At 36.9% G+C, this 13856-nt stretch overlaps 1 protein-coding gene across 1 annotated transcript in view; it reads left to right on the top strand.

Annotated features, from left to right (window-relative positions):
* The window catches only part of SGCD (sarcoglycan delta), a 249246-nt gene that overhangs the window by 91955 nt on the left and 143435 nt on the right, over window positions 1-13856 (top strand). The window contains 2 exon segments of the mRNA XM_017854388.1: window positions 902-938; window positions 940-1019. Coding sequence (XP_017709877.1) covers window positions 902-938; window positions 940-1019 — 117 coding nt within the window.

Here is a 13856-nt window from a genome sequence, read left to right as displayed (position 1 = left end):
TGCATTTCTGTAGACCAGCTTTTGAGAACCCCATGAAATTCAGGTATTCAGGTGGATCCAGTAGATCTAGCTCAGATAGATTGGAAAGCTTTCTTCTTTTAAAAATTCTAATTGATCAACCTGTTTTACTTTTTGCATAGTACCGAAAACTTTCTGCAGTTTTATGGCTTAATAATAAAATTTTAAATGTATATTGGTGTGTGTCCATCAGAATATAGATGCTATGGAATCAGGGGCTTGACTTCCTTTTGCAGTATTATAGCTCCACATTCAAGAACAGCATCCGTTGGCATCTGATAGACCATCAAAATTTAGTTTTCACTCAACAAAATCCTAGTATGAAAGATTGGACAAATTCTAAGACAATTAATTACAATAACCATTTCTGCTAGGAAATAATCTATATACTGAGGAAATAGATTTCTCTTGGTGTCAGATGCAACCAGTAGGTTAAGGGTACAAAGTTAAACACATTTGAGCTGAATTTTAAAAAGTTCTTTCTGATAATTAGGGAGGGCCAAAGATTATGTGATTGCCTCAAGAAGTGTTGAGCCTCTGGTGCCTTGATATATGCAAGCAAAAATCCACAAGTATTTGACAGTAATTTGGTGGTTAGCTGAAGGAGATCACAGTCAAGGTTTAGTTTGGAGGAAGGGCTTGCTGGTCTTCAAAACTATAGCCCAAGAATATATTATTAAAAGTAATTGACAAGACCTGGCTAAAGTCATTAGACTGATTTTCATGGTCAACTTTTGAAAACCAGTCCACTGAACACTGAACTCCCATGCAATCTTGTTAGATGTGTATGTTCTATGAAAACCTTTTTGTAGTCAAAGCGATGAGACTAATGGGGATTTTTTTGTTTGCTTGTTTCTCTCTCTCTCTCCCTCTCTCCTCTCAGGTCCAAAAGCTGTAGAAGCTTACGGCAAAAGTTTGAGGTAAAACTGTTTCTGGAAAATTGCTCTTCTCTGCAGACGATAATGAAGTGGTAGTAGGAGCTGAAAGATTACGAGTTTTAGGTAAGGAAACTTGAATCATTTAACTTGTTTGATGTTACTATGTACATTTTAGAGGAGAAGCAAAATGGTGTTATGAACAGGATGTGTCCTCCCAAAATTCATATGTCGAAATCGTAACTCCCAAGTTAATGGTATTAGGAGGTGGAGCCTTGAGGGGTAATTAAGTCATAAGGGTGAAGCCCTCATGAATGGGCTTAGTGTCCTTCCAACGGGGTGAAAAGACCAGACATCCCTCTCTGACATGAGAGGGTCCAAGAAGTTAGCAGTCTACAACCTGGAATAGGAGCCTCACAAGAACCTGACTAGGCTGGTATCTGATCTCAGACTTCCAGCCTCCAGAGCTACGAGAAATCAATTTCTGTTGTTTATAAGCCACCCAGGCTATGGTACTTTGTTACAGCAACCTGAACTGACTAAGACAAATGGTGTCTAGAAGAGTGATTTAGGCCAGTTTCCTGGATTCTTTTAAAGCAAGGCAGTTGAACCTCTCTAAGTCTTGTCCCCTAGTGGAAATTTCTCAAGCTGTCAAGTGTTTTTGGCACATCTTTCAACACTGAGCTTTGTGTGAGAATGAGTGCTTATCCAAAGAAGTCTCATTTAGCACATCCTGTACTCACAGACTGGCAGTCGTGCTTGACGCATTCCAGACTTGCATAAATGATACAGCGATTCCTAAACCTGGTTGTAACAGAAGAATCATCTAGGAAACTTTGGAAGGGTTTAGGTTCATAGTTCCAACTCTGATTTACTGAATTAGAAGCTCTGGTGAAAACACTGGGAATTCGTTACTAAAAATATTTGCAGAAATTTCTGTGATCTCACTGTTCAAATTATTGAATTTAAGCACATAACAAATGAATCTTTGACGGCTGTACACTGAAATGATCTAGCATGGTGATTTAAGGGTCCTGGAACTCAAACTGACCTGGCTTTTAATTCCTGCTGTCACCCACTAGTTTTGTGACTTTGGGCAAGTTGCTGGCATCACTGAGCCAGTTTCCTTTTCTGCTCAATAAGGCTAAGAACATCTCCCATCTTGAGTTGTCCCTAAGATTAAATGAGACTCTATTACATCCACTTATCACAGCCCTAAGATTAAATGAGACTCTGTTACATCCACTTATCACAGCCCCTAGCACAAAATAGTACTCAGTCAACCGTAGGTGCTGTTGCTGCTATTACTGCTTATACTACTATTACTATTAATGCTAATGTTACTTTTCCTTCTTTAGCTCCCTGAGATTCACTGTAGCACAGTGATTAAAATCTCAGGCTCTAGAATTAACCCATTTTTAACCCAATTTCTATCCTTTACTAGCTGTGTAACCTAAAGCAAAGTGTCTAACCTCTCTGTGCCTGCTTGATTACCTGTTTATAAAATTGGTATAATAGAAGTATCTATCTTCTGAGACTGCTAAAATGATTGAATGAAATCATCTCTGTAAAGTACTGAGTTGGCCAAAATCCTAAGTGTCCAATAAGTGCTAGGTGTTATTATCTTAAATTATTGGTATTATTTATTATAAGGTACTTTTACTTGAAATTATATTTATCTCTGCATTATTATTTGCACTCTGCATCTTCTTTGTCTTCCATTACTCCTGTATTTTTTCTTGGTCTTTACGTCCTCCCACAATCAGCTTGTCTGGTCTATTTCTGTCTTCCTCTCTCAGTACACATACATGTCTAATTTCCTTTCTGGATGACTCTTAGAGCTTCATCTCCAGCCTGGTATCTTCCTTGAATTCTGGATCTTCTTCATCTGGATATTCTGCCAGCCTCTCAAATTCAGTGGATCTTGAATGCCTATCATGGTCAAATGCACACATATGTACATGTATGAACATGTATTTTATTACCTCACCCCCAACTCTCACACTTGTATTTGCCCCTGACTTCCCTAACACTCTTACTGGCCCCATTATACTCTCCTGTCCCAATCTCATCCTGGCCATCATGAGCTCAGCATAGTCAAAAGATGGAAGTGACCATCATTATGGGGCTTAATGGAGCTAAAAATGCAGGGTGCAGAGACGATAAAGCCAGGTGCAATCTAATCCCCAGTCAGTGGTCAACCTGTGGCATGATCTGAAACAACTCCCTTTATCTTTCAGGGCCTTGCTTTTTTATATCTGTGAAATTAGAGTTACCTAGAGAAGACATTTTTAAACAATGTTTTCCAGTGACCAAAGCTTTTAAAAATAAAATTTCATACATAGTCCCAATAAATAAAATAGATGAAGGACCAAGATTTCTCTGGGTTGTAGGCAAGTGTATTAGTCTGTTCTCACCCTGCTAATAAAGACATACCCTAGACTGGGTAATTTATAAAGAAAAAGAGGTTTAATGGACTCACAGTTGCAAGTGGCTGGAGAGGCCTCACAATCATGGCAGAAAGCAAAGGAAGAACAAAGGCACATTTTACATGGCAGCAGGCAAGAGAGCATGTGCAGGGGAACTGCCCTTTATGAAACCATCAGATCTCGTGAGACTTATTCATGATCACGAGAACAGCATAGGAAAAACCTGCCCCTATGATTCAATTACCTCCAACTGGGTTCCTTCCATGACACATGGGGACTTATGGTTGCTACAGTTCACGATCAGATTTGAGTGAAGACACAGCCAAACCATGTCAGTGAGGATTTGAAAGGGAAGAGTTGAGACATTGTAGTCTTAGTATAGTTTGATTCTTTTCCACCTCTGTATCCTCTGGGGACCACTTTTAACTTATTTTTTAAAGCTGCTTATGTGGATAATCTTTTTATAAAAAGTCTATTGATTACTTGCTATGATTTAGGTACTATGCCTGATATGCATTATATTTACACCTCAGAAACACCTTGTGGAGTAGATACCGTTTTTATCACCCCTGTTTTACAGATGACACAGTTGAGCTGAGCCATAGGGAAAGGCGAACCAAAGCATAGCTGACAGCTAGAATTCCCAACCAGGCATGTTGGACATGGAGGGCTTTACCTGAAAGCCCTATACTTGCTGCCTCCTCTATTTGGTCTCATTTTCAGAAGGGGAACATTGCCCAAGATCAAGTGCCAGTAAGTGGTAGGGCCCGTGTTCAAACCCCTGCCTATAGACTCCAGCCTCAGTGCACTTCACTACATGTAAATATGTTAAGACTTCTCCTTTTTTCACAATTTATGCTTTTCTCTTTTTGTAGAAATGGCATTTTCTGTTTTAATTCTTGGCTGGTGTGGAGGGAAACCCAGAGACTTTGAGCTCTCCTCGTGTTTAAGAGCACTTTGGGCCAGGCGCACTGGCTCACATCTGTAATCCCAGCACTTTGGGAGCCCCAGGCGGGTGGATCATGAGGTCAGGATTTCAAGACCAGCCTGGCCAACATGGTGAAACCCCGTCTGTACTAAAAATACAAAACTTAGCCAGGTGTGGTGGCACACAGCTGTAGTCCCAGCTCCTGGGGAGGCTGAGGCAGAAGAATTGCTTGAACCCAGGAGTTGGATGTTGCAGTGAGCCAAGATTGTGCCACTGCACTCCAGCCCAGGCAACATAGTGAAACTCCGTCTCAAAAAAAAAAAAAAAAAAAAAAAAAAAAAAAACTTTGCTGTACCAACTGTAAAAAAATGCCTGGGGGAAAAAGTGGTGTCATCTCACACCCAGATCATTCTATCCGAGTGAATTTGGCACTTCCTGTTAATTCCTTGGTGCATCGTGAGTCATTTCACCACTTTAACATCTGACTTTGCAAAGAGGATAATTTTAAACGTCCAAACACTTTGGCTTAATCTTAACATACAAAACTCTGTGATGGTGCCACTTCAGAACTTAACCTCTACCCTGCCCTACCCCACAGTTACTTAGACTGAAGACTGAGAAATGATGATAGTTTTTAGTCACTTCAAAGCAGGTGGGTATTTTCGCTGTTGTTTGCAGCTATGTTTGTGGTATTTCATTTAGAGAATAATGCAGGATAAAATCTGTCTCTCTTCATCATTAGGAACATTTGCTTTTTTATGTGAAATGTAGAAAGGAAGCATCAAAATAAATATCACTGCTGCTATCAGTGCTAAAAAGACTTGGAAATGACCACCCTACAAATCTTGCATCAACCTACTCAGTGAAATGAGCCTAGTGTGTTGCAGAAATGAGCTTCCTGTCAGCTGGGATTCAGCCATATGGTGTGGAATGACAAGTCTAGGCAGTTTCATTTTCAGCATAATGAGAAGTTTGTCTTTTTGAGTTGTCAGACCATATAAACTCTTGGGAGGTTTGAATCTGGTTGCACATTTCATGGTAGCATCTAACATAGCTGGGTTTTATCCTTATCAGGACCACTTAGGAGCTGAGTGACCGTATTCAAGTATATTTTCTCTCTAAGCTTTAGTTTCCATTTGCATAGAAAAAGAGAAAAAAAATAACAAAATAACAAAGGGAAGGAAGAATGAATATAATAAGAAACATAAGTAAATGCTATGTGAAAAGTCAATTATTTAAGTTGATAGCAAGTAGAGGAGAAATAAGCAGTAGAGACCTAAAAAACATAATGTCTCTTGTATGTAGTAGCTTTACTTGTGGATTCAGAACAATTTTAAAATTTTTTCTCTGGAAAACCACACCCACCTATTCAGTTTTTTGGACAATGACAATCTTGAGCACTTTCAAGGGATCTTGAATAGCATGGCAAAAAAGACTAGAAGTTCAATTATTTGGAAACTTTTATTCTGTAAAACATATAGGAGGAGTAACTGTAGGTAGACTGTAGTCCCTGATCTCTCATACATGCATGACTTTCCTGGGGAAAACAGAGCAACCAAGAGTCATGCATTAGAGTAACTAAAAACACATGTTTTGTAGCTAACTATATATCCTGGTTTCTGTTGTCAGATAGTGCTTTGGGTACGTTGCTTCACTGTTCTAGGGATCCTCTTATAACTCTGTGACATAGGGTAATGATGTCTGGGTGCTCTGTGCTGTTGGGAGTACTGAACTGCACAGTGTGTGTAGAGTTAGTAGTACAGTGTGTGGAACACAGTAAGCATTCAGTACACACTAACTCTTGTTGGTAACCGAATTTTTTTCCAATCAACACATCACAGGCAAACATACAATTTGATTTTTTGATACATGTATCCATCATATAATGATGAAACTAAGGTAGTTAGCATATTCAACACCTTGTGCATTTAACATTTCTTTTTGATGACAACATTCAAAAACCTGTCTTGTAGCTATTTTGTAATATATAACTTACTATTAACTGTAGTCACCCTACTGCACAGTAGAACACCATAACTTATTTCTCCTATCTAAATGCAACTTTTACCCATTAACCAAACTCCCCATCCTTCTCTCCTCCATCCCCTCCCAATTTATGGTAACCACCTTTCTATTCTCAACTTCTATGTAATATAAAATCAACTTCCACCTTTCTATTCTCAACTTCTATTTAATATAAAATCAACTTTTTAAAAATTCCACATATGAATGAGATCCTGTGGTATTTTCTTTGTATGTCTGGTTTATTTTACTTAGCAAAGTGTCCCCCAGGTTTGCCCATTTTGTCTCAAATGACAGAATATTGTTCTTTTTATGGCTGAATAGTATTCCATTGTGTAAACATAACATATTTTCTTTATGCATTTTTTTATGTATTTGTTGTTGGCTATGTGGGTTGATTCCAAGTCTTGGCTATTGTGACTAGTACTGCAGTAAATGTGGAACTGCAGACATCTCTTTGATGTATCGATTTCATTTACTTTGGGTATATATCCTATAGTGGGATTGCTAGATCATATGGTAGTTCTATTTTAATTATTTGTAGAGCCTCCTTACTGTTTTCTGTAGTAGTTATACTTATTTATATTCCCACTAACAATGTTAAGGATTCCCTTTTTTTCACATCCTCATCAATACTTGCTATCTTTTGTCTTTTTGATAATACTCCTAACTGGAGAGAGATGGTACCTCATTTGCATTTCATTTATGTTTAAATGGTTAATGATGCTGAGCATATTTTCATATACCTGTTAAACATTGGTATGTCTTTTGAGAAATATCTATTAAGGTCTTTTGCCTATTTAAAATTGGATTATTTTGCTTTTTTGCTGTTACCTGTGTATTCTAGATATTAACTCCTGTCAGATGTATAGTTTGTCAACATTTTCTCCCATGCAGTCAGTTATCTCTTCATTCTCTTGTTTCCTTGGCTGTGAAAAAGCTTTTTAGTTTTATGTAATCCCATATTTTTACCTTTGTTGCTTGTGCTTTTGAGATCTCACCTAAAAAATCCTTCCTTAGCCCAATGTCATGAAGTATTTTCTCTACGCCTTCTTCTAATATTGTAGTTTTGGGTTTACATTTACATATTTAAATCCATTTTGACATGATTTTTATATATAGTGAGAGGTAGAAATCTAGTCTCATTCTTCCGCATGTGGATATCCGATTTTCTGGCACCATTTATTGAAGAGACTATTTTTTCCCCAATATGTGTTTTTATCAACTTTCTGAAAAGACAATTGGTGTAGGTGTGTGAATTTATTCCTGGGATCTCTATTCTCTTCCATTGGTGTATGTGTCTACTTTTATGCCAAATACCATGTTATTTTGGTTATTATAGCTTGGTAGTATGTTTAGAATTGTAATGGCTGCAGTTTAATTCTTTTTGCTCATAATTGTTTTGGCTATTGAGAGTCTTCTGTGGTTCCAGATGAATTTTAAAATTTTTTGTCCTATTTCTGTGAGTAATGTCATTGGTATTTTTGATAGGGATTGCATTAAATCTGTAGAATACTTTGGGTAGTATGGAAATTTTAACAACTTAAGAATTAATCTAATCTGTGAACATGGAGTCTCTCTTCATTTATTTGTGTCCTCTTCAATTTATTTCATCAATGTTGTATAGTTTTCAGTATAGAGATCTTTCACCTCCTTGCTAAAGTTTATTTATAAGTATCTTACTTTTTGTAGCTATTTTAAGTGTGATTGCTTTCTTGAATATTTTTCAAATAGTTCACTATTAGCATATGGAAATGCTACTGATTTGTATATGTCCATTTGATGTCCTGCAACTTTACTGATTAGAATTGACTTAGATTTCTTAATTCTAATAATTTTTTTTGGTGGAATCTTTAGGGTTTTCCGTATGTTATATATAAAATCTTATCACCTTCAAACAGGGACAATTTGATTTCCTCCTTTCCGTTTTGTTTGCTTTTTTCTTTCTCTTGGTTAATTTCTCTGGCTACAACTTCCTGTACTTCATTGAATACAAGTGGTGAGAGTGGGCATTCTTGTCCTATTCCTAATATTAGAGGAAACTTCCCATTCATTATGATGTTAGCTGGTGATTTCTTGTATATGGTCTTTATTGTGTTGAGGTACATACCTTTTATACTTAATTTGATGAATTTCTTGCAATTGGATGTTGAATTTTGTCAAGTGCTTCTTCTGAATGTATTAAAATGATCATATGTTTTTGTCTTTCTTTCTGTTAATGTAATATATCACACTTATGGATTTGCTGATGGTGAACCATCCTTGCATTCCTGGGATGAATCCCACTTGATCATAGAATAATCTTTTTAATTTGCTGTTAAATTAAGTTGGTTAATATTTTGTTGAGAAATTTTGTATCTATGTTTGTCAGAGATATTAGCCTATAGTTTTCTTTTTTTGTTGTGTTCTTTTCTGGTTTTGATATCAAGGTGATGCTGGCCTTGTAACATGAGTTTGGAAGTGTTTTCTCTTCTCCAATGTTATGGAATAGTTTGAAAAGAATTGATATTTCTTCTTTAAGTGTTTGGCAAGAAGTCAGCAGTGAAGCCATTATGTCCTGGGCTTTTCTTTGATGGAAGACTTTTTATTACTGATTCAATTTCTTTACTCATTATTGGTCTGTTCCCATTGTCTATTTCTTCATAATCCAATCTTGTTAGATTCTATGGGGTCCAAGAATTTATTACTTCATCTAGATTGTCAAATTTGTTGGTAGATAGTCATATAGATATATAATAATCCTTTTTATTTCTGTGGTATGAGTTGTAATGTTTACTTTTTCACCTCTGATTTTATTTGAGTCTTCTATTTTGTATTAGTCTAACTAAACATTTGTCAATTTTGTTTATATTTTCAAAGAAAACTACTTTGTTTCATTGATCTTTTAACTCTAATCTCTGTTTTTTAATTCTAGTCGATCTTTATTATTTACTTTCTTTTTTAATTCTAGTCAATCTTTATTATTTACTTCCTTCTACCAACTTTGGGTTTTGTTCTTACATTTCTAGTTCCTTGAAGTGTATCTTTAGATTGCTTAATATAAATCATTTTACTTTTTTGATATAGGCATTAATTGCTATGAAATTCCTTCTTATGACTTCTTTTGCTATGTCTCATAGGCTTTGGCATGATGTGTTTTTATTCTTATTTCTCTCAACAAATTTAAATTTCCTTTTAATTTCATTGTTACCTTATTGAGGAGAATGTTTACATGTATTCAGAAAGTTCTGAAGTTTTTCTTCTAGTTGATTTCTAGTTTTATACCATTGTCAGAAAAAAAATGCTTGATATAATCTTTATCTTCTTTGTTAAGACTTGTTTCGTGGCCTAACATGTGATCTGTTTTGGAGAATGTTTAATGTGTAGTTGAAAAGAATGTATATTCTACAGCTTTTAGATGGAATGTTCCGCAAAATGCCTATTAGGTCCGTTTGGTCTATGGTGCAGTTTAAGTCCAATATTTCTTTGTTAATTTTCGGTATAAGTGATCTTTCCATTGTTGAAAGTGAGGTGCTGAAGTCTTCTATTATTACTGTTTTGGAGCCAATCTGTCCCTTTAGATCTAGTAATATGTGCTTTCTATATTTGGGTGCTTTGGTATTGGGTTTCTATATTTACAATTGTTACGTTTCCTTGTTGAATTGATTCTTTTATCACTATACAATGACCTTCTCCTTTCTTTTTATAGTTTTTGACTTAAAGTCTACTTTATTTGATATAAGTATGGCTACTTCTGCTTGCTTTTCATTTCCATTAGAATGGATTGTCTTTTTTCATTTCTCCACTTTCAGTCTATGTGTTTAATAATGCGGTGACTCTCTTGTAGGCAGCATATAATTGGGTCTTGTTCCTTAATCCATTCAGTCACTGTATATATTTTAATTAAAGAATTTTATCCATTACATTCAAAGTTATTTTTGATAGGTGAGAACTTACTCCCCCTCTTTTTTACCTCTGTAGTGTAGTGGTTCTCTGTGGTGCTAAGCTTTGTTTTCTTTCTCTTTCTTGTTTGTGTATCTGCTGTAATTTATTTGTGATTACTATGGGGCTAACATGAAGTCTTATAGTTACAATAGATTATTTTAAGCTAATAACAATTTAATTCCAGTCACATGAAAAATACTCTAGACTTTTTTCCTCCCTGCCAAAATTTATATTTTGGTATTTTGTTGCCTTAAAATATACATTAATATTAGTATATATAAAATATATACATTATATATACATGAAATATACATATATAATGTATATATACATACTATATACACACATTTTATATGTATAATATATAAAAATTATATGTACACTATATATAGGTACACACTATACACATATATACATATATAATGTGTATAATATATACTTCATATACATATGTGTGTGTGTTTCTTAACTACTAATTGTAGTTGTTATTGTTTTTGACTGTTTGACTTTTAACCTTCATATTAAGGGATTGAAAGATTTACATAGTACCACTGTTAGCAATAGGGTATTTTGAGTCTGATTATGAATTTACTTCTACAGTGAACTTTATACATTCCCGTGTTTCATGATAGTTGTTTTTGTTCTTTCATCTCCAGATGTAGCACTCCCTTAAGGATATTTTGTAAGTCCAGGCAAGTTATGACAAATTCCCTCAGCTTTTGCTTGTGTGCAAAAGCCTTTTTTTCTCCTTTATTTGTGAAGGACAGCATGCTGGCTATTGTGTTTTTTGGCTGGCAGTTATTATCACTTAACACTTTGAATATATTATTTCATTCTATCCTGGCCTGCAAAGTTTCTTTTGAGAAATTTGCTGATAGTCTATTAGCTATTTTCTTATTTACGACTTGACACATTTTTCTTGCAGCTTTTAGAATTCTCTCTTTTGCTTTGACTTTTGAAAATTTGATTATATTGTTCCTTGGAGAGAATCTTTTGGGGTTGAATCTAATTGGGAATCTTTTACTTTCCTGGATCTGGATTTGCATATATCTTTCTAGACGTGAGAAGTTTTCAGCTATTATTTTGTTAAATAAGTGTTCTGTGCCTTTCTTCATCTCTTCCCCATCTGGCATTTGTATAATGTAAACATTTGTTAACTTAATAGTGTCTCATAAATCCTGTAGGCTATCTTTATTCATACTTATTCTTAAACCTTTTATCTGACTGGACTACTTCAAAATACTTGTCTTCGAGTTCAAAAATTCTTTCTTATGCTTAACCAAATTTGTTATTGACACTGTCAGTCATATTTTTTGTTTCATTTATTGAATTTTTCAACTCCAAGATTTCTGGGATTTTTGTAATATTTATCTCTGTTGAATTTCTCATTCAGAAGATGAATTTTTTCCTATTTCATTGAATTATTGGTCTGTATTTTCTTGTAGCTCAATGAGTTGCCTAAGATCATTATTTTGAATTCCTTTTCAGGAATTCTGTACATTTTATTTTTGCAGGGCTCTGTTACTAGAGGATTATTGTGTTATTTTAGAGGTGTTCTTTTGCTTTTTTATATTTCTTGTACCCCTATGTTGATATCTGTGCATCTAGTGGAATAGTCACCGTTTTCAATTTTGTGGGGTAGCTTTTGCAGGGAGAGACTTTTTCCTATAGATGCATCCTAGGATGTTGGTTGGGAATGGTGCATTGGCTTTTGTTCTGGGTGGACTCAGTAACATAGCCTCTTTGCAGTTTCTTTAGCTGAAATCTTTGTCAGTGATAGCTGTGATTATGTCAGTGACCTAGAGCACATGAGTTTGTGATGGCAGTAGTGAAGTTTTGCTGAGAGCTGGAGGTACTGGACTGGCAGCTGGGCTTGGTGCATTTGGATACTATGGGCTGGTTACTCACAAGGTTTTCTACTGGCAGGCCCACCAGCAGGCTGACTGTTGGGCTGGACATGTGCAGGTACAGCAGGTCAGCCAGCTGTGTGTCACCTTCTCCACTCTGCAGGTCTGCCTGTGTGGGGATAAGGGTGCTGGATGGATTTTAAGGCAGCATCTCAGCTGCTCCACTGAGCCTAGACTCTTAGTAGCCAGGGTTGTGGTACTGTAACTACCCATGTGAGTATGGTGGTATAATGGCAATGCCTCAGAAATGGAGAGAGGCAATGGCTACCAACCTCCAGAGCAGTGTGCACTCTAGCAGTTGATCCATTGTTAAGATGCTGTGGTGCTGTAGCAGCTTAGGTCACAGTGGATGGAGGTTGCACAGTGGAGAGTCCTACTCTGGAGCAGTGCAACTGCATGACCTCAACTCCCCAAACTGGATTCGGGGCCTACAAAGACTACAGAACTCTCTGGCAGCAAGGACTACAGGTGTGTGTAGCAGTAATAAGGACCACTGGGGGTCTCCAGCTTACTTTTTCCCTTAAAAATAAAATCCCTCCTGGCTGCAAGTTAATCCCAGTAAAGGAGATAATGTGGCAGAGGTAGGGTGCTTTGCTCCTCTCTCTATGGTGCTTTCCTGGGTTTCCATGTTCCACAGGGATCTTGCCACAGCCCTAGTGATGTCCATTGTATTTCCTCAGTCACTCCAGTTGAAATATAGCTGTTTGTTTGTTGTTTGCATCCTCTTTTTGTGGGAAGATAAGCACCTGACAACTCTAGTCAGCCATCTTGCTGTTTGATTGTGGCAATAGCTGAGTTTCAGAGGACCCATCAAATCCTGAAATTGGACACAGCCCTTGTGTGTTCACAAAAGAAATTTGCTTAGAATTTTTAGGGGTATTCATATATCAAGTACATTTGGATCAGTGGATTTTGTTGACATAGTCGGGGCCAAAATAGAAAACACTTTTATAGGCTAGGAAGTATTACACAGCCCTTTTCATGCGTGTGTGAGTAAGGCTGGTCTCACTATCATATGTATTCTGCAGTTGGACCTTAAGTAATGAAGAGATTGAAGGCCAGGCTGACTTTCCACTATTCCCCCAAGTCGCTAGGACATATGATTCCCAAAAATATGGTCCTGAGAGGAATAATATTAGCTGTGGTCTACTTGTTAGAAATGCAAACTCTCAAGCTATACCCCAGAGCTACTGAATGAGAAACTCAGGGATAGACCTCAGTAAGCTGTGCTGAAGCAAGACATCCAGGTGATTCCGATGCCTGCTACACTTTGGGAACCACTGACCCAAGACTATGATAGCAAAATCATTTTGCCACAAATCTCCTGGTAACTTTCAAGTGAGTTCAGGCTCAGCTTTTACTATTTTGCTGCAACATAAATATAGCTAGCATATGTTGAGTGCTTAGTGTCTGTAAGGGGCTGAACTAATCACTTGCCCTGAATAAATGCATTTGATCCTCACAATAACCTTGTTAGGAGGATACAAGCTTCCTTCCTTCCTTCCTTCCTTCCTTCCTTCCTTCCTTCCTCCCTCCCTTCCTTCCTTCCTTCCCTCCCTCCTTCTCTCCCTCCTTCCCTCCCTCCTTCCCTCCCTCCTTCCCTCCTTCCCTCCCTCCTTCCCTCCCTCCTTCCCTCCTTCCCTCCCTCCTTCCCTCCTTCCCTCCTTCCCTCCCTCCTTCCCTCCTTCCTTTCTTCCCTCCTTCCCTCCTTCCCTTTTCCGCTCCTTCCCTACTTCCCTCCTTCCCTCCTTCC

Source organism: Rhinopithecus bieti, unplaced genomic scaffold, assembly GCF_001698545.2.
Source record: "Rhinopithecus bieti isolate Rb0 unplaced genomic scaffold, ASM169854v2 scaffold_38833, whole genome shotgun sequence".
NCBI classification, from domain to species: domain Eukaryota; kingdom Metazoa; phylum Chordata; class Mammalia; order Primates; family Cercopithecidae; genus Rhinopithecus; species Rhinopithecus bieti.
This window is presented reverse-complemented; position numbering and strand designations above follow the sequence as displayed.